The sequence below is a fragment of the Cimex lectularius genome, unplaced genomic scaffold (assembly GCF_000648675.2).
Source record: "Cimex lectularius strain Harlan isolate CLEC.00 unplaced genomic scaffold, Clec_2.1 scaffold3, whole genome shotgun sequence".
Lineage (NCBI taxonomy): Eukaryota > Metazoa > Arthropoda > Insecta > Hemiptera > Cimicidae > Cimex > Cimex lectularius.
Genome location: NW_019392688.1, coordinates 2,115,626 through 2,141,312, shown reverse-complemented (window position 1 = coordinate 2,141,312; position 25,687 = coordinate 2,115,626). Strand labels below are relative to the sequence as shown.

At 35.2% G+C, this 25,687-nt stretch overlaps 1 protein-coding gene across 1 annotated transcript in view; it reads left to right on the top strand.

The window, feature by feature from the left end:
* Positions 1–25,687, top strand: part of LOC106662058 (receptor-type tyrosine-protein phosphatase N2) — a 66,834-nt gene that overhangs the window by 17,026 nt on the left and 24,121 nt on the right. The window contains exons 2-6 of the mRNA XM_024225820.1: positions 775–852; positions 13,261–13,314; positions 21,296–21,356; positions 21,457–21,588; positions 21,651–21,735. Of these exons, the coding sequence (XP_024081588.1) occupies positions 777–852; positions 13,261–13,314; positions 21,296–21,356; positions 21,457–21,588; positions 21,651–21,735 (408 nt within the window). The 5' untranslated portion in view covers positions 775–776. The remainder of the gene's footprint in view (positions 1–774; positions 853–13,260; positions 13,315–21,295; positions 21,357–21,456; positions 21,589–21,650; positions 21,736–25,687) is intronic.

The window sequence follows — 25,687 nt, the reverse complement described above, 5'->3', positions numbered from 1 at the left end:
TATATAAAATAAACTGGTTGAGGAATGAACAAAACAGCTAATACAATGCAAAATTTAGATTGACAAATAATGGAAATACAGCGGAAAAGAAAGGCTGACATGAGTTCCTGCTCAACATAGAAAAAAGAGCAAATACTTCATGGATGGAACTGGAGTTTTGGATTACCCTCTGGGTTGTGCCTCCACCGGTTTAAAAGGTGCAAAAAACTCCATTGTGGGTTGCCTGTATCAATGACGACGTCAAACACAGTCTCATAACTGGAAACGGTTAAAGAATACGAGAGAGCCATTTAAGCGAATTTTTCACCAATTTTGACTCCCACCCTTCAAGCCGATAAAAACCAAAACAATGATATAAAATTAGGCAATAGATTGTAAGTATTCCGGGCTGATCACTTCATTGCTACACAAAATCCTATTAACTGTATTTAATTTATTAAAGTAGTAATAATTTTATAGAAAAGAGATAATCATCAAAGGGGAGACCCACTAAGATAGGTAGAATTTTAAAATTCTCGAATAAAAATATTCCCAGCCTTCCTTGTCTTTCCTCTGACGAGACTAGACCAAAGAATGACTTTAAGCCGAGCTTTTAATATTCCAAAAGAAAAATGTCAATACGCCTGACAGACTAAATAGCGAGCAAAGGCGCAACAAAATGAACGAGAACGATCAAAATACAGACCCAAAACCACAGAAATCTAAAAAATAAGTCTCAATCTTTCCAAATGTTTAACAAGTTTAATTATTTTCATAATTTTTTTTTTGTTTCAGAAATGTTCTCAAGCGTTTTTTATCTGCTTGTACTAGCAGTTACCCGCAGCTCAATTGTCGAAGCAACTGGTTATATCGGTAAGTAATTTATGTGTTATAAATTGCTTTTTTACTTATTAAAGAAGTACAAATGAAATGATGATAATGGAAGAACTTTTAGACTCTGTTTATGAGTTGATTTGGCGTTGAAAAGAGAAGAGTTGGCCAATCTGATTAGTTCTTTGTCCAAATAACTCGTTCAGATAAAAACGACATCCTCACGTGACTTGAGCTTACCCAAAGCCGATATCACTCATTAGAAAGAAGCCAGGTTTAACTGTCATCTAAATCTAGGGAGTAAATGAGATTTACATAACATTAAAAAAAATAATGGGTGGTGTTTGTACAGGTTTGTTCAGTACAGAATCTTCATTTTTCCTCTTATTTTTGTCTATAGGCTTCCTAGTGTAATGTCTCTCGATGGAGGTTCAACCATCACACAACTTTTGCTTTGAAAACGGCTACACGAAATATTTCTGTTGAAGAACATCCGAACCATTATCACAGATTATTCAGCCAGGATGTCTTCTTCCTGTTGAGCGTCGCGAATTGATAATTGATCTTAATCTTTAATAAATTAATAATTGGACAGATATTGCATTAATCAATTCTCTGGCCATTAAACCTGGGACTAATTCTCTGGCCATTAAACCTTAAGATCATTTTTATTCAAAAATTCAAACAACGTCTTAAATACCATTTCATTTTCAGAACTTATAAGGCTATTAAAATTGAAGGGCTTCTCTACCTCTTTGTAACTAAAGATTTGTTCAAACATGACATTTCTCGCTTCTTCATACTCCGGACAGTCAAACACAATATGTTGCATTGTCTCGGGTTCATCGCATGATTCACAATTTGGAGAGGGTCTTATGCGAATTCTGTTCAGATAAGCACCACATATGCAGTGATTCGCCCTGATTCTGATAATCGAAGAAAAAAACGCCTTGCTTCCCCTCATTGCGAAAATCCATGAAATGGGACGGGGTTCAGGAATAAAAACCTTAAAAAAAGAACCTGCCTTATCCCTATTATACCACTTTTTCCATTCCTGTGACAATTTTTTAGTTAGTACTCTCTTTATATCAGATTTGGGTATTCTGACGTTCTGGATTTCTGGACCCGATGTAGCTTCCTTTGCCAACCTATCAACAATTTCGTTATGCACCACTCCACAGTGACCGCGACACCAACCAAATGTTACTTTACCTTAGTGATGAGCATTATTTTTAACTCATAATCCAGATTAGTTTTAATCACTGACCCTAGCGTTCCCTTTATTTCTTTGACTATGTGGGACACATCGAGCAACTTTTCTCTCCATCACGGACACCTGCGGGGAGATTGGCCCACCAGCAAGTGCCCATGTGTCAACCGTGTATGGCCTATTCTCCTAGATTATTCCGGTATTTAAAATGTGTATTGCTAATATCCAATTCAAGTTTTTTGTAAATACGAATAATTTTAAACCTATTTTTAAAGCATAGCACATCGAACCAATTGTACAAAAGTCTAAACAAATCCGAACATTTTCAGTTTTGGGTAGTGGTAGGTTTAAGCCATTTTTGCAAAATTCTGTTGTGTACATTTTATTGAGCAGTGCTAATTATTTTTGAAAAAGTTTTGACTGCAGAGGAGGGCGAGATAAATAAAACTTGTACATTGATCAAACTGGTCAGAAAAAAAAATCGGTGTGAAGATAGGACGATCAAATAATTAATACAATTTGTTCCTAGAGGTTGTAAAAGCTACACTAGAAAAAAAATTTGGCCTTTTTTGTAGTTTTTAAAATTTGGAATATATATATTCTTTAAATTGTATACATTATTATATTCACTGATGTAACCAGTTACAAGATTACTTTTATATACAAACATGAACATGTAAGAAAGCTTTGGTTCATCCCTTTAAATTAATGTATATTTTGTCGTACGGTATACGGTTTAAGAAGTGAGTTTATAGTTACATCCAGAGTAGCATTTATTAGTACCCCCCAAGAAGTTATACCAGGCTATTATAGATTGTGCAAGACAAAAATATATTGCCCTTATAAGTTCAGTTTTCATGAAGTTGCATAAAATTTTAAATTTACAAAAGAGTTTTCTCAGAATGAAAAACAAAGAATCAATATGTAATTTAAATCTCAAATTAGAGACCAATGTCACACAAAGATATCTAACATTTTAAGGAAAAGGGATAGGCAAGCAAGAACGCTCATCGTTATCATCACAACTATGAAAAACAAATTTAAAATTATTTCCGTTAAAGTTCCTGGTTCGATTGGCCAAATAACTTCTTTCAATTAATTAATCTTTATGTAAGGTATTGGTTGAGATAAAAAAAGTTAGTGTCACGCACGAGCGGGATTCGAACCCACAACCTTCGGCTGAATGGAACTCTAATAGATTTAATAAGTAAAATGTATCTTCACTTATAAATAAAAGTATCTTCACTAAAACTCTCCGTGGCCATTTCATTTGTCGCCGAGAATCGAATAGATTACACAACATCTGAAAAATGGCAAAAAGGAGGGAAAATTCGAAAGGTTGGGTTGAGATGGGAGGTTGGGGTCCGAGTGGATCGAAGTCACGATAGCTCAAATGGTAGAGCAGCAACGTATTTAGCCGAAGATCGTGGGTTCGAATCCCGCTAGTGACACTGACTTTTTTTATCTCAACCAATACCTTACATAAAGATTAATTAATTTAAAATTATTAGTAATTATTATCTTTTTTAATGAAAAGTGTAATACATTACATTTTTTGTGTTTAAAAGTGGAAAGTTCACCAAACATTAATAATTTTTAAATCATTATTATTGATTTTATTTAAATTAATTAAATCATATCATCGAAACTTCAGTTGGTACTATCATTTTTTATTTACGAACTAACGCCCTCGTGACACTGACTTTTTTTTCTCAACCAATACCTTACATAAAGATTAATTAATTTAAAATTATTAGTTTTTTTTTAATGAAAAGTGTAATACATAACATTTTTGTGTTTAAAAGCAGAAAGTTCACCAAACATTAATAATTTTCAAATCATTATTATTAATTTTACTTAAATTAATTAAATAAATTAATTAAATCATTTCGTCAAAACTACAGTTGGCACAATCATTTTCTGTAAAGAGATAACCTTGGCAATCCTCATGATTTTGTATTTGCTGGAATAACAGCATAAAAACAGTTTTACCAGAGCCAACATTTAGATCATCATTTATGAACTTAGACCCTCAATTGCCTCGCGGACAGCCGGTTGATGAATTTTCGAAAATGCGTAAATACGTTGTCCTGCAAAATAGCAACTATCAAACGATCATTAGATCGGCGTCGAGTTTTACTCGAGGTTTTTTTATGTTATAAAAACATCAAATTACAGATGGACAACTTTAGGAAGGTTTTGTTATTTTTCTAAATTACAAAGTTGAACGCCTGTCATCCGTCGCAAAGAATTTATATTGGATTTGCCACAGGTGGTGTTCCAGTGATAAAAAACCACTCGACCTCGATTCGTGGATTTGGTAGGTAGAGGGACTTGAGGGCCGACATTTCTGTGGACAAATGAGAACTCATTGTGACTGACCTTTCTTGCCCTGAGACAATGGGTTTTCTTCTTTGCATACCTTGCACGCACGACTCGCTGGTCGCGCTCACTTAATCTATCTAGCCCCGTTTTTTCTCCATTTGTTTGAAAAACCAACAAAATTGGGGTTTTAAAGTTCACCTTTTATATGAATCCATCTCAATTGGTTTTACTAAGTGGCAATTAATCAAATTAAATTTCTTTTATATTTTATAAATAAATACAAACATTTCTATGGTTTTCTTTTTTTAAATCACAATTTTTACCATATTCACTGCATCTCTACAAACTTTGGCTTTTTTAAAAATTAATTAAAAAACTTCTTAATTAAAATTAAAAATATACCAGATATTATAGAAAAGCCCTCTCCCAAAAGAAGGACTTACTTTTCTACCTCGATTACCATTCTTTCTGTTTTTTGAATACTAATAATAAATTCTGTTCCACGTTATGTCTTTTTATTTTCGTTAACTTTTCACTTGTTTCTTATTATTTTTCAATAATTTTATGGGCCCATTGTTGATTTCTTTGTTCTTGTTTGTCTCTACTCGGGGCGCTTTCACTGTTCCCACGTATTTCTTTGTTTTTAGGTTCCTGTTCAAGCTATTTTCACTGATTATATTTTCTTTCTGGTTCGTAAAGTTGGTTTTGGGATTTTTTCTTTCTTCTTTGAGTTAGTAATAAGGGGTTATTGTCGTCTTGGCGTTTTCTATTCTTTTTGCTGTACCTTGTAAGATTTTTTTAATTAGTAAGTAGAAATTGTTATTATTGTTTTATTTGTCTCCACCTGACTCCACCCATTACTGAATTATCAAGATTTGTTTTCAATGTATAATTTTTTTCAATGAAAATCTTAATAAAAATTATTAAATATTTAATGCATACTAATTAATTATAATACGTCGCCTTCGAGCACGTCTTTGTAAACTTCATCCAAGGTATCGCCGTCCAAGGTAGCTTGCTCAGCCTCATCGGCAAGGACCTGTGGTCTACACCGTCCGAGGTCTCGCAGACCAAGGTTCGCAAACCGAGACTATACCTGGCTGGGCGTGTTCCGGATACCAGAGTCGGGAATCCATCAGAGGTAGAGTGGTGGAGACATATTGAGCCAGCAGTAGTTGATGTTTCTGAGTGCATCAGTGCCGTTCTGCGTTCAGAGTTCTCAGTTCAGTAATATCAGTCACATGAGTCCGGAGGTTAAGTCCCGTCGAGGCGTAAGTCATCGAAGTAGGGCCTTTAGCCATCAAGTGCCATCATCATCTACGACCCATCGCGACAACGTTCCCCCCGCGGATGAAGAATGTACTTTGAGCTTACTGACTGACTGAAGCATTTATTTAATTACATTCTTTTTCTCGTAAAAGAGGGCTTCAGCTCTTTGAAAGAGACTCAGTGGAAGGTTGTGGACACCTTGTTGATTAATTTTGGGGCAGAGGGTACTTTTTGGATCATAGTGGATGGTATGATTGGTGATGTACAGAGGACCATCATATGTTGCACATAGGAATTTGGATTGAAGGGATTGGATTTTCGTGACAGAGGAGCCACTCCTCAAACTGGAGCACTTGTTTAATTAAACACGTTTCCCGTATAAGATGGCAAGACCTTTTTGAGCATCCCGGGGCACAAGAGAAAAGAGAACTGGTTAGAGCCAATTAAAATGGCCGTTATTGGCTAGAAGTCAACAGCATGCCCCAGGAGTACCCGCACTGTCATATGGTCATACGGCCACCTCAGAAAGACGAGTTGAGCTAGATAAGTAGCGGATTTGCGTTGCAAAACAATGACAGTTTTGGGTGAAATCTTATTGCGGGACGGGACAGTATAATAGATATTGGGATGTAGGGTATATTAAAAACAGAGAGGATGATTGTTGACGTGGGTTGGAGAGACTTTTTGATTTTGTTGAGGTTAGAACGCTCGCTGTCCCGTACAGTTCCGTATTTCCAATTTGGGGCTATGAGGGCAGTTGTATTTTCAAAATTTTATATCTGAGGTTACAGTTAGTTTGTTGTACTGCTGTATATAGATTGGCGGTCTTTTTTACAGGTTTCCATGGAAACTTTTGGGACATAGTCTTAGTTCAATCATCAAATCCATGTCCAAAATATCGTATACCCTAGAGGAATTTGGGTATCGTATAAATAGACATATCAACCAGGAATTACTGGATTGATAAAATTACTTTCGGAAATTACTAAATGCTTTATAATATAAAACATAATGTAGACAGTACAACTCAAAAGGGCAAAAGTGCTAAAATTTTGATTAGCAGTTAATAATCTCAGGGAAGTTAAGTTGCTTTCACAAACTCCTTTTTAAGATGACAAGTCAATTTTAAGTGAATGAATAGTGGTTTAATAAATAATAAAACAAAACGTGCGAAAATACGATATTCGATCGTGATAAGAACGTATCCCCATGGGCATCCTATGCTAATTAACAAGAATAATTAATGATGCTTAGGAAAGTTTTATATCGAGATTGTGTTCTTAGGTAGAATATTAATCTTTGCTCTTTGTGCTTTATTTTTTTATTTATATCGATATTTAAAAATATGATCAACCCCGATCATTTTGATCTGCCTATCTATCTGTCTATATTCGGTGTGTCAGGGATTTGCTTTCGTGGTACACATTTATCTCCTTTCCGTTTTTTACCTAGCGGACCTATCTTGCTTTGGAGAACATGGGTAGAAACTGTCTTATAGGCTTTTGGCGTCCTTAAAAGCGCGATTCTCTAACTTTGACCATGTATGCCTTTGGCCAACACTGACCTTACTCAACGTGACCAATATTGATCTATTGAGCAATCTCCATATTATCTATCTAGCTGCAGTTATATATCTGCTCCCGAAGCTTGTATATCCTTCAGGCCCGAAATTTCCCTAACAGGAATCTCAACGTAGGCCTTCGCACCAACAAAGTACATGATCTTACGTCTTCTTCTTCTTCTTCCGAGCCATAGCAGATGCTTGCTTCTGCTGCTCCGAGTGTACACTTATGCCTCCAGAATCGGCAGTGTCCAGACAGTAGTGCTTCCATCATTCTAGTCCTTTTGACATCGTAGGTTTAGCAGTTCAACCGTCTGTTTCTGCGAAGGCTCTTTAATGAAAATTTTTGCATGCCTGTCTGAAATACGATTCCATTTAACCAAGAACTTATCCTAACCCTTATCTGCGGACTAATGTATTTGGTTGTTTCCTATCATTCTGACCTGCCTTATTCTCGCTGTTTGTTCCGTGACGTGCTTATCCCGGCACAACTCACAAAAACCCTTTTTATCCTTTATTAAAACTTTTCAAACTATAAAACCGACTCGATTAGGTAAATAACACCAAGACACCATGAAGATCGAGAAATACCAAAGCGCGTCCTGTACAGATCAACCCTGCGAGGAAAGGCAGACCAGAATGATCGATAACGACCGAATTTCAGGTTCTCACCCCACAGACAACTGGTAGAAATCTTCTCTACTTAGTTGTAAATAAACAATTTTCTTTAATTTCGTAGTTATTAGATCGTACTAAAATCTGACATTGCGCTGCGTGTATAATTTCAGCTTGTTCTTCAGGATTAATTTTAGCTTTTTCGTCTTCAAAGCCGCTTGGTCATGTTCTTCTTTCCTTTGTAGTAAAAGTACGAGAGTCGGTTGTATAATACACAATTCACCATTGAGTAAGAATTCTCACAAGATCAGCAGTTTTATATTGTTTTTTAAAGTAGTTTTTTAAGTAGGGTTATACAATTTTTCAAGTTCAAACATAGAAAAGGAAAATAATTGTATTAATGGCTGAGTAATTAGGTAGTTAAAAAATCTAATATCCTGTACTTAACATGTTCATCAGGGTTATTTGGTAAACATCAACCCTCTTTGCCTTCTTCTTTATTTTATCAATAAAAAATTATATTATCGTTGTATCGAGTGTAGAAAATATGTTCATCATCAGATAAAAGCTTATTGATTTGGTGTAAATTTCCTGTCTTTAATGCTCGTCAAAATCGAAGACTCAGGCAAATAGAATTTTTTTCCTGACAAGCTACATGTTTAACTGTGTTATTGCAATATAGCAACACCTACATGTAATGTTCGAAGTGTCTTTTTTTTCACCACCCGATATATCGGACTGAATTAAGTAAATATTATAGTAAGTAAAGTTACTAAGTAAGTAAAGGCTGAAAATGCTGAAACGCATCTGACATACCAACTCAGCAAGAACAGGCAGTTTCAAAATGATCGATAATGAACAAAAATAGCAAAACCCGCTACTAGTAAATTATTTATGCTCATTCTGTGTTCCTAAGACACTGAACTACCTAAAATTATACTCTACACCGTTACAAAGTTCAAATTGTTTATTAGATTTTTTTTAGGTTAAATTTCATGTCAAATTAATGCAAATTTTCATGAGACACACAAGAATTCTGTAATATTCATTAACTAGCAAATGTACCTGCGACCTTTTGAGATTTAATCTTCAAATATTACTGACTGGTGAGAATTTAAAAATGTAAACGTGGCCTTTACCCTGTTTGCACTCTCGGATCACTGTTTAAATTAAATTTTAAATGAAATTAAAGCACTCCTTATCAATAAATCAACGATTCCTCGAGCCCAGCTTTACTTTATGCTTTTATCTCTTAAAGATACAAATAATAAAAATCCTGTCTAAACTAGTAAATCTTTTAATCAAATTTTATTAAATTTAGTTTCACTACTGATTTTTTCCAAAAATCGCGATAACTTCGAAATCACTCCACTGATAAACAAGAAATCTTACTGAGAATCCTATAAACTACTCGTAATGGTATAAATAAAATTAGATCTATTAGGTTTTAATTAAGGTTTTGGTAGAGATAAAAGAGTCAGTATCCCGAGCGGGATTCGAACCCACGATCTTCGGCTAAAAACGCCGCTGCTCTACCACTTGAGCTATCGTGACTTCAATCCACTCGAACACTAACTTCCCATCTCAACCTGACCCTCAATAAAATTAGAATTGAAGTTATGAGTTAAAAGATTTATGTCCACTTTTCTATGAAGAATATGTTTTCTATTAAATGTGATTTTATACAAACTTTACACTAATATCTCTTTTGAATTTGTCCTATTTGGTGCATTCCGATTGTGAAATATGTTCTCGCCTAAAAATAGTTTCATTTTTTTTTTAAATCTTAAGTCTATGCACTGTGCATTTAATGTCTGATTTTTTATTAAAAAACAAATAATTTCTTCCGATTGTCGTTAAAATTGTTTTTAAATTTATCCTATTTTTTTATCGAAAATTCGAAAGGTTGGTTGAGATGGAAAGTTGGTGTCCGAGTGGATCGAACTCACGATAATTCAAGTGTTTGGAGCATCGGCGTATTGAGCCTTAGGTCGTAGGATCGAAACCCGCTCGTGACACTAACTTTTTCATTTCAACCAATACCTTACATTAATTAGTTTAAAAAAATGTTGTTTGGTCAATCGGACCATGAAATATAATGAAATTAATTTATAAGTGAAGACTATGTACTTGGGACACCGGTTTTAATTAAGCTTTTTTCGATGATTCTTGACCAAAATATAACCCAAGTGTCCGAGCGTTCTTGCCAATGGGCGCTTGGAACAAAAAAAATGTCTGCAATTTATATAATTTTTATAAAACGTGACCTTTTTTTGTGGATGTATATTCAAGATTATTATTGATCAATCTATTTGTTGTTGTTGATTTACCTAGGTATAAGACAGTAATGTACAGGATCGTATTAAATGATATTAGATTCATAAACTACACGATTTGGGCAGTTATAGAAATGTGGGGAACGGCTAAACCTTCCAATATCCTACGGCTCCAAACCTGTCAGTCAAAATTCCTCAGACCATTTATAAATGCTCAGAATGTGACTTCAATACGACCCTTCACAACGACCTTAAAATTCCATTATCAAAAGTTAATTCTACAAAAATTTACCAAGTTCCATAATGATCTCTCCCATCTCGCGAATAGTAGTCCCAGGCCTTTAATTTTCACGCATTGTCTTTAACTGTCACATCGAAAGTTAACAATTCTCGAAGATTTTGTACTGTATTCACTTTATACATTATACACTTTTGTTGTGGAAGATCTTTTTAAAATTCAACTCGTTTTCCGATAAAGAAAGAACAATCCGTTATCTTCAAAATCCTTTAGCTGTTTTCATTCTTTTAAGTCTGTATTTTTCCTCTGTTTTTGCATCTCATAGCAAACCAGCAAACCATGCTCTTAGAACACCTAATTTTTTTTATTATTTTTTTTTTTTTGGGGGGGGGTTATGTTTAAATTGATGATGTATAGAATAGTGTTTGTTTATCTGTAACGTCAAAAGCTGCTTTTCATTTAAGCAGCTTTACCTGAGAGGATGAAAGTTAGTTTGATTTTTTTATAGGTCTCAATTGCCAAAACTGGCTTTCCACCGAAGTTGTTTCAAAACTAAAACTAAGATTCAAAACTTAGATTTGTTTTTGATTCAAAATAAAAAATTGTGATTATTTCTCATTAACACGTTGATCAGAACGTAAGTATTATGTAAATATTTGGCTAGGATAGGCAGTCTGGGAGTTATGCCCTGAAGTGAACAGCTGGGGGAAATCAATACAAATTCATTCATGCCCACGCCTACACTGCCCTGGGCAACAGTCCTAGGTCATACGCCACATTTCTGTTCTAAAGACGCAGTTTATTCCAAACTATAATTTCGCTCTCTTCGACAACAAAATCATGAATTAATATCCGGCTGAAAACACGTCTAGCGTCATTCTTTTTCGATAACAATCGCACAGAGCGAGGATTCGTGTCTGAAATGGAAATAACGTGGTATTAGATGTACCCACCACACGATTTCCGATCACATTTGCATGACAAAACTCGAATAGATTTTGGATGTACACTTAAATAAAAAAAGATTTATTTGGCATCAGAATATTTTTAATCCTGAGTGATCTCAAACTTTTCCAGACGCTTTATCGTACAGTAAAAATTATATTATAATAATCAATGTAAAATTACTGGTTGGACAATTTTTTCACATTTTAATTTTTTTTAAATAAGAGAAATCAGAATTAACTCGAATGACTACGTGACCGTGATGCTCCAACAGTCACTATAATAGGACAGTTGGATTGAAGTATCCATCGTCCATAGATGTTCCTAACAGGATTTCACAATTTATTCTGATTTATTAGCATCTTTTTATATCAACTGTTCTTTGAGTTTTGACTGTATTCTAGATCGCCCGATGTTTGCTATTTCCAGATCTGTTGGAAGAAAGTGATTTGATTCTCTTTACGTCTGTATTCGCCATATGTTACGTAAAGTTTTGTCTTAAGTGAGACCTAAATAGCCTAAAGGCACAATGTAGCCATTTTGATGTGATAAACCGTTGCAACGTATCCATTAGACATGTAACCTCTCGGTATTCATTACTATTATAATACAATTTGGCAAGTTTCAATAGATCTGGTATGTTTCATGGTCTTACGATAGCAAAATCGACCATTTACTGCAGTCTGTGACTAAGGTGGTGTCTGTCCGAAGTAACACTTTTCCGTCGTATGCGGAGGTGCGTCAGCTCTCATCTTGAGAATCAAAACGTCCGATAAGGCCGTATAGGCTAGGTGCGGACGTTAAAGATCCTCTTGTCTTGTTGACGATGAGTAATCGGGAACCCAATGTCTGTCCGAAGTGTAAATTGGGTAAAAGAATGAACCTAAAACCCTTACCACCTGTTTTAATGTGTCTTCTACAATTCCCAATACGTACGCTTTACGTTAGAACACACATCATGGAGAAGCAGTGTGCGCGAGTCATTTGTCAACTGACCCGCTATCCTTAAAAAGGACCTATAACGTCACCCATGTAATAGAAGTGCTAGCTGAACTTCTTGTTAAAACTTACTTTGGAGGATCTTTTTTGAAGCTGTACGGAAGTTATTTTATTACCTTAGGATTTGTAGATTGAGGAGAACAATCTCAGGACAACATTCTCTCTGCTGAATACCCCTTCATTATTCGCACAATATGTACATTTATAAAGTAAATTTTTTACGAAAGGTCCACCAAGAGCTGACCAGATCTATAGTGTAAAAGGCTTTATGTTTCAACGAAGTCATCTTTAATTAAAATTAAGTAAAGTAATTCTGACCGACAGTAAGGCTGGACCGGTTGATCCAAAAGCGAAGAAATGAATGAGCATGTCCGTCCAACGACTTTACAATACTTTTATCATATTAAACTTAATTCAAGGACTTTGCCGGGATTCAAACCCAGGACTGCTAGCGTGGCAATAATTTTGGAAAAGATAGTTCTACTCACAGAAGTTTTTGGCAGCGTGCCTAAACCAACTGCTTAAAACTTATACCCATTCACGCAGTCAGAGGGAAAGTTTATATTTGTTTTCTTGCCTTCCTATTTTATATAGTATTAGACAATTGTTTTTTCTCTACTTTGACCATAGTGGTGCTGATACAATAGGTATGAATTCTGCTGTTTCTTTTACTAGCTTTCATTTTTCATTTTCCTCTGCTTGTACATACCCTGTTAATCCATCAGGGTCGTCTTTTCTTTTCTCAGACATTGGACTGTTCTCAGGCACTCCCAAGGCTATCTAGAAGTTTTTTTCTATGGGGTTTTAACTCGTCACTGACATAATGTATACACAGAGCTCAATTGGATCCCCGCATGGAAAATTGAAGAGGGTATGTCCCGGGGGTTTCACCTGGATCCCATTACCTTGTTCCGTGTTACATCCATACCTGTGTATAAATATTTCAATGTTTATTATGTCTTTATTTGGTCTTTGTTTATATAACTAAAAAGTTGGTTTATTTATTTTTCAGGATGCCTTTTTAGCGAGGACTTATGTAACGAAGCTACACAGTGGTGTTTCGACGGTAAGTTTCAGATATTCTCTTACTAATTTTTAGAATATAATTACTCTTATAGAAACTATTTTATTTTATTCTTACTTAACTAACGAATGCACAAAGTATTAAAGTAAACAAGTTATTCAAACTTATGAGGAAGCAAATGTCTGATTGTGCACGTCTGATTTTGGTGTTGAACTTGAACATAAAAATAAAATATATATTACGACAATGCCAAACAAATAGTTGACAGGGTTTTGTGTCTGCGAAAAAGGGTTAGAAGTATAAATAAAGCGTTCTTGACCGTTCCTCACGTCTCCAACAAATTATTAATTATTGTTACAAAAAAAAACCACATAAATAAAACATCACATATTTTTTACGTATATGGTTTGTTTCACTCGGTACTAGACAACATAGCAATATACGAAGGTTGGGTGGAACCAAAGCTTAACGTGGAACTTTTGGAATTGGAGTGGAATCAATTCATGGTCAAAAAGAATGTTGATGTCGTTGCGGAGAGTGGGGTTAGTGATGTAATAAGGAGCTTCGACAATTTGCCTTAGTACTAAGAAGGTTACACTGGATATTGGATGGCTTGGTGGCACCCCACAATTCCACTATGTTCACAGTGGTCTCATTTTGTTTTGTTGAAAACAGTTGGTAAGTTTGGTCGGCCCAAGCAATTTTCGCAGATGTCTAAGTTTTGTGTGAGCATTCCAAGTCTGTTTACTAGAGATATCTTGTAGCGTTTAACCTTTATAAAGGATGCCCAGGTGCGAGACTATCGCAGGAACTAAACAATATTCCTTTTTTTCTAGAGTAGAGGAAATGTTTTCACCTTCTCTGAAACCATATTGAATCGTGGAAAGATGGGTACGAAAGCCGGTTAAGTAATAAAGAATCATTCAATGTGAATTAAACCTTTTTGACTTCGAAGACTTTGGACACCACAGGGAGTAGGTTGGTGGATCTGTAGGAGGATATGTGGTCGGGAGGTGTGTAAGCTTTAGCTTTTATAAGAGAGAAAAGCGAGTAATAGACGGGTGATATTGCATACTGCAATTAACAATCCTTCCGAGGAAAGTTTTGAAGTACAGCAGGGGTAAATTAGGTCATATCCAGGGGATTTTCTACTCGGGGATTTGATAGTACATAACTTCAGAAGGAAAGAAAAACTGGAAAAAGACCTCTAATCCCTTCATAAAATGTCTTTCTCTTTGTTCTTCCAACATGTACAACAGCTTTGGCCAAAAGTATCTCAAAATCACAAGAGATATCTCAAAGATTCTAAAAATATCTGGGAAAAGAGTTGCTTAAATAAGTTTTTTGTAGGGGCATAAAGCCCTTTAAAGCTTGTTATAAATTGATTGACAAGGTGTCATTCAGAGATGAAGGGGAACGTAAAGAATCAAAGACGCCAATCTTAAGGGAAAAAGGAGAGTGGTTCAAGAAATCTTTGTATTTTTCCTTATAAGTTTAAATTATTGTCATATAAATAATGATAATTCGTTTTGGAATTGATTTGATTTTTTAAAAAACACCGTTTAATTCGATAATATTTTATATTAGTCACACCGTTACAACCTTCGAAACAAATTATTGTCCCTGAAAATAAAAAAAATTATTTGAAAAGATTTTAATGTAGTATATACATTGGTAATTTTATTATATTCCCTTGATAAGATTCATGTTGAATATTAACATAAACCTAGCGTGTAAGGCGGGCCTAACGCAATAACCCGAATTCAATTTCAATCCCCGGAGTGTTAACGCAATGAACGCCCCAGAAACAAGGAATCAGCAACTAACACATAAGCAAGATAATTCTGCTTTAAACAATGTCGATAAATCATAATTTACCTAATCCATCGGTTGCTTAAGAAATTAATAAACTTGCATGAAGAACGAGAGAGTTAAATAAAAAAGAGAAAAAGGGGAAAATAGGCAGAGATAACTAGAATGAATGATTTCTTTATGATTAAAAATTCTCGCAAAATTTAGGTAGCGAAAGATATTACGAGTAAGCGTAGAGAGAGAGAGAGAGAGAGAGAGAGAGAGAGAGAGAGAGAGAGAGAGAGAGAGAGACAGACAGACAGACAGACAGAGAGAGTGAGAGTGTGAGAAGGAGAAAGGAGAGAGTGTGTGTGTAAGATAAAGTAAAGAGTGAAAGGGAGAAGGAGTGAGAGGACGTGAGAAAGGGGAAAAGAGAGAGAGAGAGAGAGTCTGTGTGTGTGTGGGTGCGTGGTGAGAGAGAGAGAGAGAGAGAGAGAGAGTGGCTATGGCTATTGTTAGCATCTCGCGTTTTTTAATTGACAAAATTTGATTCTCCATAGGGGGAGCCTGGCTTTATAGTTATGAAACTATAATTCTTATTAAATTACTACTAAATTGTAACTCTATTATCATTCATAATTGCTTTCAAAAGTGGTAAAAAGGCTCTGCAACTCACGTACGCATACATACACTGACAGGCAAAAAATTCCACCCACTTGTAATATAGCTTGATTTGTACATATTTTTATATATTAATCAAAGTTTCACGTTTTTAACGTTTAATAATTGAGTCTTTGTCTAAAAAAGTTTAAAAAAATGTAAATTGCTAAAGAAAACGAAAAATGAAAATAAAGACGGACAGATAACATTAATTTGTTTTAATTTTGTTTGAAATTTTTAATTAACATTTCAATATCGCGTATTTCCTCCTCTTGACTTAATTACATCTCGAAGACACCTTGACATACTTTCTACTAGTCTGGAAATGTCTCTTTGCTGAAGGTTAGCCCATTCTTCACCAAGAGACCTTTCAAGATCGTGGAGTGTATCAGGAAGTGATGGACGTGCTCTTATTCGTCTTTTGAGGTTATCCCATAAATGTTCGATGGTGTTCAAGTCTGGAAAACGGGCTGGCCAGGCTAAGACCCTGATCTTATGCTGTCGAAGGGAGGTTTGTACTACGCGAGACATGTGGACGGGCATCATCGTGCATTAGAGTAGGATTGACGTTGATTTCATCGAGGACAGGTAACGCATGATTTTCCAAAATTGCGTTAACATAGCGAATGGCCGTCAATGACCTTCCTCGAATAACACCCAACTTTGTGCGACTCTCCATTGAAATTTCCGCCCGCACCATCACTGAGCTACGTTGAAAAGGTTGGCTCTGAGAAAAATTACAGGTTTTGTACCTTTCATTTCGCCTCCACACTCTTTCCAATCTGGAGATCTTAGACCAAATCTACACTCATCTTTAAAAAGTACGGCAGACCAATCGTCCAGAGGCTGTGTTCTCGAACAAATGCGAGCCGTGCAACTATGTGTGTTCTGGTCAATTCTGGTCCTTTTAATGGGCGAATAACCATCAGTCTATACTGATTTAATCTTCTTCGAGTAGTGCGTTCAGAAATTTGGACACCTCGAATTTCTTGGAGCAGATGAATCGCTTGTACAACAGTAAGGTGCAAAAACCGGTTATCCTATGAGTCTGTTACCCTAGGGTATCCCGAACCGGGCATTCTATAGTAGGGCCCAGTTATTAGAAAACGACTAACGGCGTCTCGCAGTGTTTCGTAGGGAACTCCAATAGCAATAGCCATATACCTGAAGGAACGTCCATCATCAATAAGTGCCATACGACCCCCAACATCCTTCCTTGTTGATCCCAAAGTTACGCAGCCCCTTCCAGTACCATTTCCTTTCTTTGATACATCTTATAACATTGATAATCCAGGTTTTTGTTGTTTTGTTTTTCTTTCCACTGAGTTCTTTGTTTAATTTTTATAATGAATGTTGTTTTTTTCAAAGTCTAATGTTTTCTCTGATTTGTAAGAGGCGGTATTGGCCATATTATGCTAACTCTGTCGAACATTTTGGTATGGCCAGCATTAGGTTAATGCTTTCTTTCCACTGTCCTATGAATTCTCAGTTCTTTGTTCGCTGTCATCCTTTTGGTCAGAATGGTGATGTTGATCGTAAGGGTGGCAGATTGAGGATATGTTCCATTGCAGCAGTGGGTGTTGTTTTAAGGGCACCAGTGTTGCTGGGCTTGCAATTTTTTGGACTTTTTCTAGCAGTTTCCTTGCCTTTCCTTGCTATATTTTTTGTTACCACGTGTTAATTGCATATGCGATGGGTCTGCCTATCATAAAGCAAGACCGTAAAATCATTATGATTTAGTCCTTAAATTCTTCTGTGAGTTCTCTTAAGGTGTCGATTCTACGTTAACCTCCCATAAAGATATACAATTTATTTCATATTAAAACCGGCAGGAGTTTGTCATGATATATAAGAAAACGGTTTATTTTATTTGTCGGAAATAGCTTTCCGGTCGATATCTTTGATTTTCTCCCAAGGGCTTGAAATCATATGATGTAAGTATTCGCATGCTATAAACATACTTGAGAAATAATTAATGTTCATACGAACGACGGAAAATCGTTAAGTGCGGCACCCATAACAAATGATTTTAGTTAAGTTCTTTTTTTCTTATTATTATTGTTGTTGTTGATGTGTTTTGTCTAAATTTGGTAAATTTAATTGTCTATGTGACATACATTTTTACTAATAACTATTATTAATATTAATTTATATTATATTTAAATATTTCTATATTTGGGAGAGAATCCATTGATTTATGCATAATCATACCCAAAACTCCAAAAGTAACGAGTATTTAATTAAATTGATTATCTTTTATGATTAATTGTGATTAACATACTTTTGCTTGATGATATGTTGTTATACAGGGTGTATCAACTTCTACAATCCACCCATTTAATACGGAAATGATTAACTTTAGCACAAAATGGTCTTATACAAATCCCAAGTTAATTTTAGCTAGGAATCGCATGGTGGTAACAGATTTATCATAACTTTCTCATCTAGCAGGGAAATGACACTAGCTTTGTTATTTTAAATAAGGATCCCACATTTTATTGTACAATTCGATTGTTGAGTTTACTTTGTGCCACTTTTACTGAAGGGAAAATTTTGATAGGTTCGACCATTTCTGAGTTTTGCCCTAAAACTAAAAAAGCAGCAACAAAAAGCCTTCCTCCCACACGCGTCTTTCGTCGGGCAAAACTAAGAAATGGTCGATCCTATCAAAATTTTCCTTTCAGTAAAAGTGGCATAGCATAAAATAAGCTCTAGAATCGAATTGAACAATAAAAATGTGGGATCCTTATTTCTCATTTAAAATAACAAAGTTAGTGTCATTTCTCAGCTAGATGAGAAAGTTATGTTAAATCTGTTACGACCACGCGATTCCTAGCAAAATTAACCTGGGGTTTGAACAAGACCATGTTTTGCTAAAGTTAATCTTTTCCGAATTAAATGGGTAGACTATAGTAGTTGATATACCCTGTATTTATTTTAAATCAACCTTCATTCTTAAACTTGTTTCTTCTCTTTCTCTTTTCGTCTAAAATTAACGCACTTAATTTAATTATTTACTAGTTATTTTTCTAGAGCTGTACGTCGGGGAGAAATAGATCTGGGCCGTTTTTCCTGTGCGTAACGATGTTAGGCTTAACGAGAAGTCAAGTTTCCAGAGGGCAGTTTTCCGACTGGCTTCTTCGGAAATTTAATTAGTCAGCGAGCCCAAAGAGCTAAGCTTTAATTTAAAATGAACGCTGGAGCGTCTCCTGGAGAAGAGACGGGATTAAACTTTTCTCGATCAATCCGTAGCAACGAAAAATGACAAAACGAGCATGGTTTATTGTGTTTCTAGGGACAAAAAAATATTTAATAGAAAATGGAAACCAGAGATAAATGTACGATCCAGAATCATCGAAACCTACCACTTATAATCATGCCTTTTACATGCCCTAAAAATGACGGACTGAATATATTGCTAAAAAAGACGAGATTTGTAACAGTCTAAAGTCAATGCTTGTATCCGACAAGTGTGATTGGAATTGTATAGAAGCACAGAATTTAATTGCTTTTAATTAAGCACTTCTTTAGCAAGCACTCCCTCTTTTTTCTTAAATGAGACATTTAAATTAATTGATTAATTTGACTAATGAGGTGTTAATTAATTTAGTAAGGAAGGTGAAATTCGCGTAAACGATAAATATTGTAATTATCATAGATCAGTGACACGTAAATTCAATACATACATTCATACATTCAGGGGAGAAAAGAATAGTATAGAAAAAGTGGGGAATAACAAAATATTCAGAGAGGGTGAGAAATAAAGAGCAGGAGGAAGAAGAAGAGAAGGAGAGAGAACAGTGCACACGCACCGATTCCCTCAGCATCGTGCTCTTGTTGGAAAGATACCACAAACTGGAGCGTCTAAGGAAAACGGTGGTTCTGAGTACAGGGACAAATAGAACAAAAGGTAACGAAAAGGCGGAAGAGGCCGCTAAGGGACTTAACCTCCGCAATTGGCCCTCTCTGTTAAAAATACGATTAAAATAAACTGGCAGCGTCGGTGGGCTGTATCGGCACAGTTCTCCTGTATCAAGAGACCTGACCAGTAGAAAAAGGGTCATACTCACCCGATTAATTATAGGCCAAGAAAGGTTGACACACGGGGACTTACTTTTGGGCCAAAGCCCGCGTATATCTGTCCCTTATCTTCGTGGTGTAAAGGGTGATGGAGAAATATCTAGTTCTCCACAAACCTAAGTGAATGGTATGTAAATAAGTAAAAATGTATTTAAGAGTGAGAGAGAGTGTGAATGGATTTAGAAAATGCGTTGGTTGCTGAAATAACCTATCAGCTGACAGCATCCAGAGCCCAACCTTTTCGGCTGGACGGACAAGACGAGGTCTGACCCCGGACTGCCACCACCGGGTGGTGATTGCGGTGATGGCCCTGTAATTTATTGTGAATTACAAAAGCTGGAATTGACGGTGGTCTGCTGGAAGTGGATCAACTATGTGTATATACATGTACAGATTTGAGCTTATAAAAATCAGTAATCGGAAAGAACGATGGAGAGAGCAAAAGTAAAAGAAAGCGCTAGATAGTTGGAAAGAGGAGGTTTCAGTGAACGATGGAAATGGAAGAAAGATATATAGAGATGACTGTAGTTTTTTGAACACCAGTCCACTCAAAAGTCTTGAAATATTTGCACATCCAACGTCCGTTGCTTACCGTTGTAAACAAAAACATTAGTTCATAAATAAAATTTGCCGAGAGATATTTTGTGTTACGTGGCGGTTCCGTGGTGATATAACGGTCGTAAAAATAAAAAGTTAATTAAGTCCCCACTCTATATTTAGGCAGGCAGAAACCACTTTTCGTTTCACCACTCGCCTTCATCCAATACTAAACCAATAAATTATTTATTAAACTTGTAATACTGTTTTGAAATTTATGAAGAAAATCCTTCGGTTTCATAGTGCCAAATACTCTTTAAAAAATCTTTTTTAATTTTTACCAGAGATCGGAATCGGAAATGAGTTTAAAGATGAAAAAACACTTGGTTCCTTCAGGATGTTTCCTCCATTCCAGGAGCTCTAAATAAGTAAAGTGTGTTGAATTAGACTGGAAGCTGAATGAGGCTGCCAAGCCGGGGAAAAATTTATTTTCCAGAACACCAATTTGTGTCGTTCATTGTCCATTATTCTCACATTTGGTTACAATGAATGACGACATTTGCTAACTCAACCCTTATTTTTTTACATAAAGCATCCAGATCTAGATTCTCTCGGACACCAACTCTCCATCTCAACCTACAACCGTTCGAATTTTCACACTTTTTGCCATTTTCAAATGTCGAGAGGATCGAAGTCATGATTCCTTAAGTGGTAGAGCAGCGGCGTATTTAGCCGAAGATCGTGGGTTCGAATCCCGCTCGGGACACTGACTTTTTATCTCAACCAAAACCTTACATAAAAAGAATAATTAATTGAAAGAAGTAACTTGTTCAATTGACCACTAAACATATATTAAATTAATATAATTTATCAAATAGCTCCAAAACACTTTTAATGTACAAAAAAAGCAAATCTCTGTATAAAAAAATTTAAACCTGTATGCATTTTATTTCAGACGGAGCTTTTGGAAAATGCATCAACAGACTAGACACCGCGGACCCAGAAAGTTTATACAGGTAAGAACATTGTATAAAAGAAAACCTCCAGACATTTCAAACATAATGCAATTTTTATAATAAAGTTAGATCATGTTTTTAAATATTAATTATTTTTCAGGCACGAACTAGACAAGGAAGATCTAGACACGTTGGAATACGAATTGGAAAAGTTGTTGCAAACGGGCTACAAATGGAGTCATATGCACACCCAGTGCGTCCTCCATGCTTTGCTGTATTCCTTTCGAACCGGGTAAATCTAATCAAAACGGACTATGATCCACAACAAATCTCACGGTTTTCTCTCAATTTCAGAAATGACTTTGAAAGGGCCATATGCGACAGGCTGAAAGAAAAAGACCTAGAAGACGCACAAGATACTAAAGATTCTGAAAAATCAGTGAGTTATTTTTGTTTGTAAGCAACAAATGTTGTATGTTAGATTTGTCAAGGGCAGGAAAACCAATACTAAAATAATCATACTGATAAATCAAATAAACTACAAGTTCAGTCCATTGAGGAAATAATTATCCAAGGATTCACATGATTTGCAAACGTTTTGAGAGTACGTTCCGAGCATAAAGAACCCTAAATTTTTCCACTTGCCCTCACTGGCTAATGTACAATGCGTAAGTACATGTTAAAAAAGCAAATTAAGATGTCTGGTATGACTCATTTTTCCTCATCCATCACCCGCCGTATCTTAAGCGAGGAGGTCCCTCGCCAATTAACTAAAAAACTCAAAAAAAGTTAAGTAACTCTATCTAGTAAGGTGGAGAATTCAATCCAAGGCTAATTATCCCATAGGATAAAGATATCCATGAAACCTACAAGACTGTCAACGGTCCACACCATCATCCTTACCCAACTTTTGTTAAAATAATTTCTGGCATACAGGAGGACTTAATGTCAACCTACCCGGTGGATTTCGCGGTCAAAGAGTCAGTACCTCATTTCTATACTTTTTTCATATTATTTTAAATTAAAAAGCCACGAGTTATGCCGTGATTCGAACCCAGTACTGCTACTGTGACCAAGACCCGAACACCCTCCAATTAGCAAACATTTTGGTTCGAAACAGGGTCTTGCAATTACGCCTTCCTCACGCCCTAACTAGTTAAAGTAGGAAGGTAAGGCTTTTTATTTAAACCTACGATTAATTATTCTTTTATTATGTCTTCCATGCCTTTGTCTTATTATGTCCTTTACAATAATGTAGAGGAGATAGCCCGAAATAACCCTAATTTCTACAGGCAAAAGAAATTAGTTTGCTATATACGATATGTATGATAAATGAATATCTACATATCAAATAAAATATTCCTTTAGTAATAAATAAATATACAGGCTCGTGCATTTTTCAACCCACCATAGGAAAAACAATGTAACCATCTGTTTAAATAGAATCTGGTAAAATTATCTTAATTTTAGTTAATTAAAAATAATTGCTTAACAGTGGCAAACACTTAGTTCAAAATTTACACTATTCAGGAGAAAGTTATGTTTATCCGCCACCACATGGCATACCAAGTTGATCTAAATTTATTTTATCCCTCATTTCTACTCTAACTTTTTTCGGTCTCGTATTCCATCATTTCAAAACACTGGTATCCCAAGGGTTCATATAAGCTCGTGGTGTATATACCCTCGTAAAAAAATTTGTTAAAGATTTTTGTTTTTCTTATATTAAATTTTATTTTTTTATATTATTTTTTAATAGAAACCGATTGTAACTATAACTTATAAGTTTTATGCTAAATTACGTTAATTTTATATTTTCTTAATAGCTGACCTCTGTGAGAAATTAAGTATATTTTTCAGCTCATAAGTAGGAGCAACTTAAGCTCCACATCCCGCAGTATATACAGAACCAAGAAAATCTTACTGAAAGTTTAGACAAGAACTTTATAAAATGTAAAATTTTATCTTCTAAGTACTTTAGTATTGTTTTCCCTGAAAGTTATAAATAAAGAAAAAGTTTTTCAATGCTTTTTCCATTAGTGTAATCAAATTTACAATAGTATTAAGATTTTACGAGATGCCTTAATTAGCGAATTAAGTTGTGAAAGGTTAATGTGAATAGTGAAAGAAGATTTCTATCTATCTCGAGAAGAATTGAGAATCGGACTTTGGACAATGGGACTTTTCAGTCCAATTTGGCATATAAAATAACCTCCTGAAGTATTGACGTCTGTTCACGGGACACCCTAGATAACAGTCGATTTCATATTTTACGTAGGGTAAGAAAACAATATGCAGGTTTATATTAAATGAGATTAGACTTATAAAATATTACACAAACCAAACAACAATGATCGTACAGCAGATCAGAAAAGCTTCTTTTGTTAACATTTCGCTTTCATTTTATGCACCCTTTAACACGAATAATTACGAATTGTTTTAGTAAGAAAACATTTTGGCCCTGAAATTATTACACGTATTTTTTTCCATGTACAGTTATGTATTTTAATGTTCTAAACCAAGAGCTAAGTAATAAATTTATTGTTATTGTGATGGGAATCCTCGCGTTAAAATATCCTGCCGGTTTGAAAAAAAAATTGTAATTGCTAGCTAGTCATAGTATGGGATATTGAAATAAATAATTTGTTAGCCAGAGATGTAAAATTTGTGTAAAATAGGTTAAAATATTTTTTTAACAAGACACAAAATTGATATTTGTTTTTTAAAAATTTAAATTGTTCGTTCTTCTTAAGAAAATCCCAAAAGTATTGATAATTGAAACAACACATTATTCGAAGGAAGCATTGCAGAAATTTAGAGCATTAAAAACTAAATTATATTATTTATATAGGGGTTGTCCTTTTTAGATGGCCCGATTGAATTTTTCATAACTTTGTCATTTTTTGACAAATTTAAAATCCGATTGCAACATTTTAGCTGAAAAAATTCTCTAAAATTATGTGTCCGGATGTAATAGGGTCGTATTTGAAATTTTGAAGTTGAACTGGGCCTCAGATACCCTGAATAATTTTTCTCCAAAAAAAGGTAAAAATTGAAACTAGACCAAAAAATATTAAACATGTACTTTTTTTGGCGTCATTGGTTCAGAGAAATTCAGCCGGGACATCGTTTATAAAATAAAACGTTTGAGTAGTTTTTGTTGATTTCATTCTTATTTTCTCGTTCATTATATTATTTTACACATAAAACCAAACATTGTTACTTATTAAATTCCCTATTTTCGTGGTTCGCTTGACCAATTAATTCATTGTTGCTTATGCTCTAAGGAGAACAAACCACAACTTACCAACCGTTAGTTATGAATTTAAGTATTACAAAGACACCGGAGAAAAAATTGCCCCGGGGTAATCAAGCTCAAAAATGTATATTTTTGCCATAAAAATTCGTATTTAAAGGCTACAAAAGATTGACCTACTTTACCAGAAGTCGTAAGACGTCTGTTCACAGGACATCGTATATCCGTTTTCTCCAGTTTATTTAATGAAAAATCCGTCTGACCGGAAATTTTGGGACCTCCCTGTATATGTTCAACCTCTTTTATTTATCATTACCTATATAAATATAAACATATACAACATACATACAATATCCCGAAATGCCGAAACGAGCCTGACAGACCAAACAGGAGAAATAGACCGACCAAAATGATCACACAGAAAAATTCCCCTCGGAGAGGTATACACTAAAGTTAGTTGGGACAATCTGGCATTGCACAAAGATAAGCAATATACTTCTAAAGTCAATAAACGTTCAATCTAATATATACTTCACGCTTTGTCGTGTTAGCACGGTGACCTGTGGACTCTCTCTCGGTTGAGCGTTGCTGCCTTATTGCACGATATGGTCACGTTTTGAACGGTAGTAATAAAACTACATCATTACCGATTTCCCGTCAGATCCGATGTAAAATGTACGATCATTACCCCGGACACGTTACATTCGTTTGGCCATCGATCGGTTTTTGCCACCTGTTCCCCTGGGACTTGTGCGGAGGTTGCACAGTAAAGTTCAACATCATCAGAACGACTGGATAATCCTCGGGTGGGAAAGAAAAACACAGCAAAGGACAAGCAGTCACGATCCATGAATGATTATAAATTGAAAATATATCTTTATTTAATTTTCTTGCCTCTGTCATTCGTTTTTGCCATTTCTGCCTTTTTCATTATTAAAATTCTAAAAGCTGCAGAAATCATCGGTATACAGTATTATTGAAAGAGGAAATAAACTCTCAACTTTATTAAATTTTCCACGGAAGTATTATTGTTTACGTAATCTTCAGCGGTATGACGTCCAAATGAACTTAATGAAGTCGCTGAACTGAATAATAAATGTTTAAGAACATTTACTTAATAAATCTCGGATCGTCG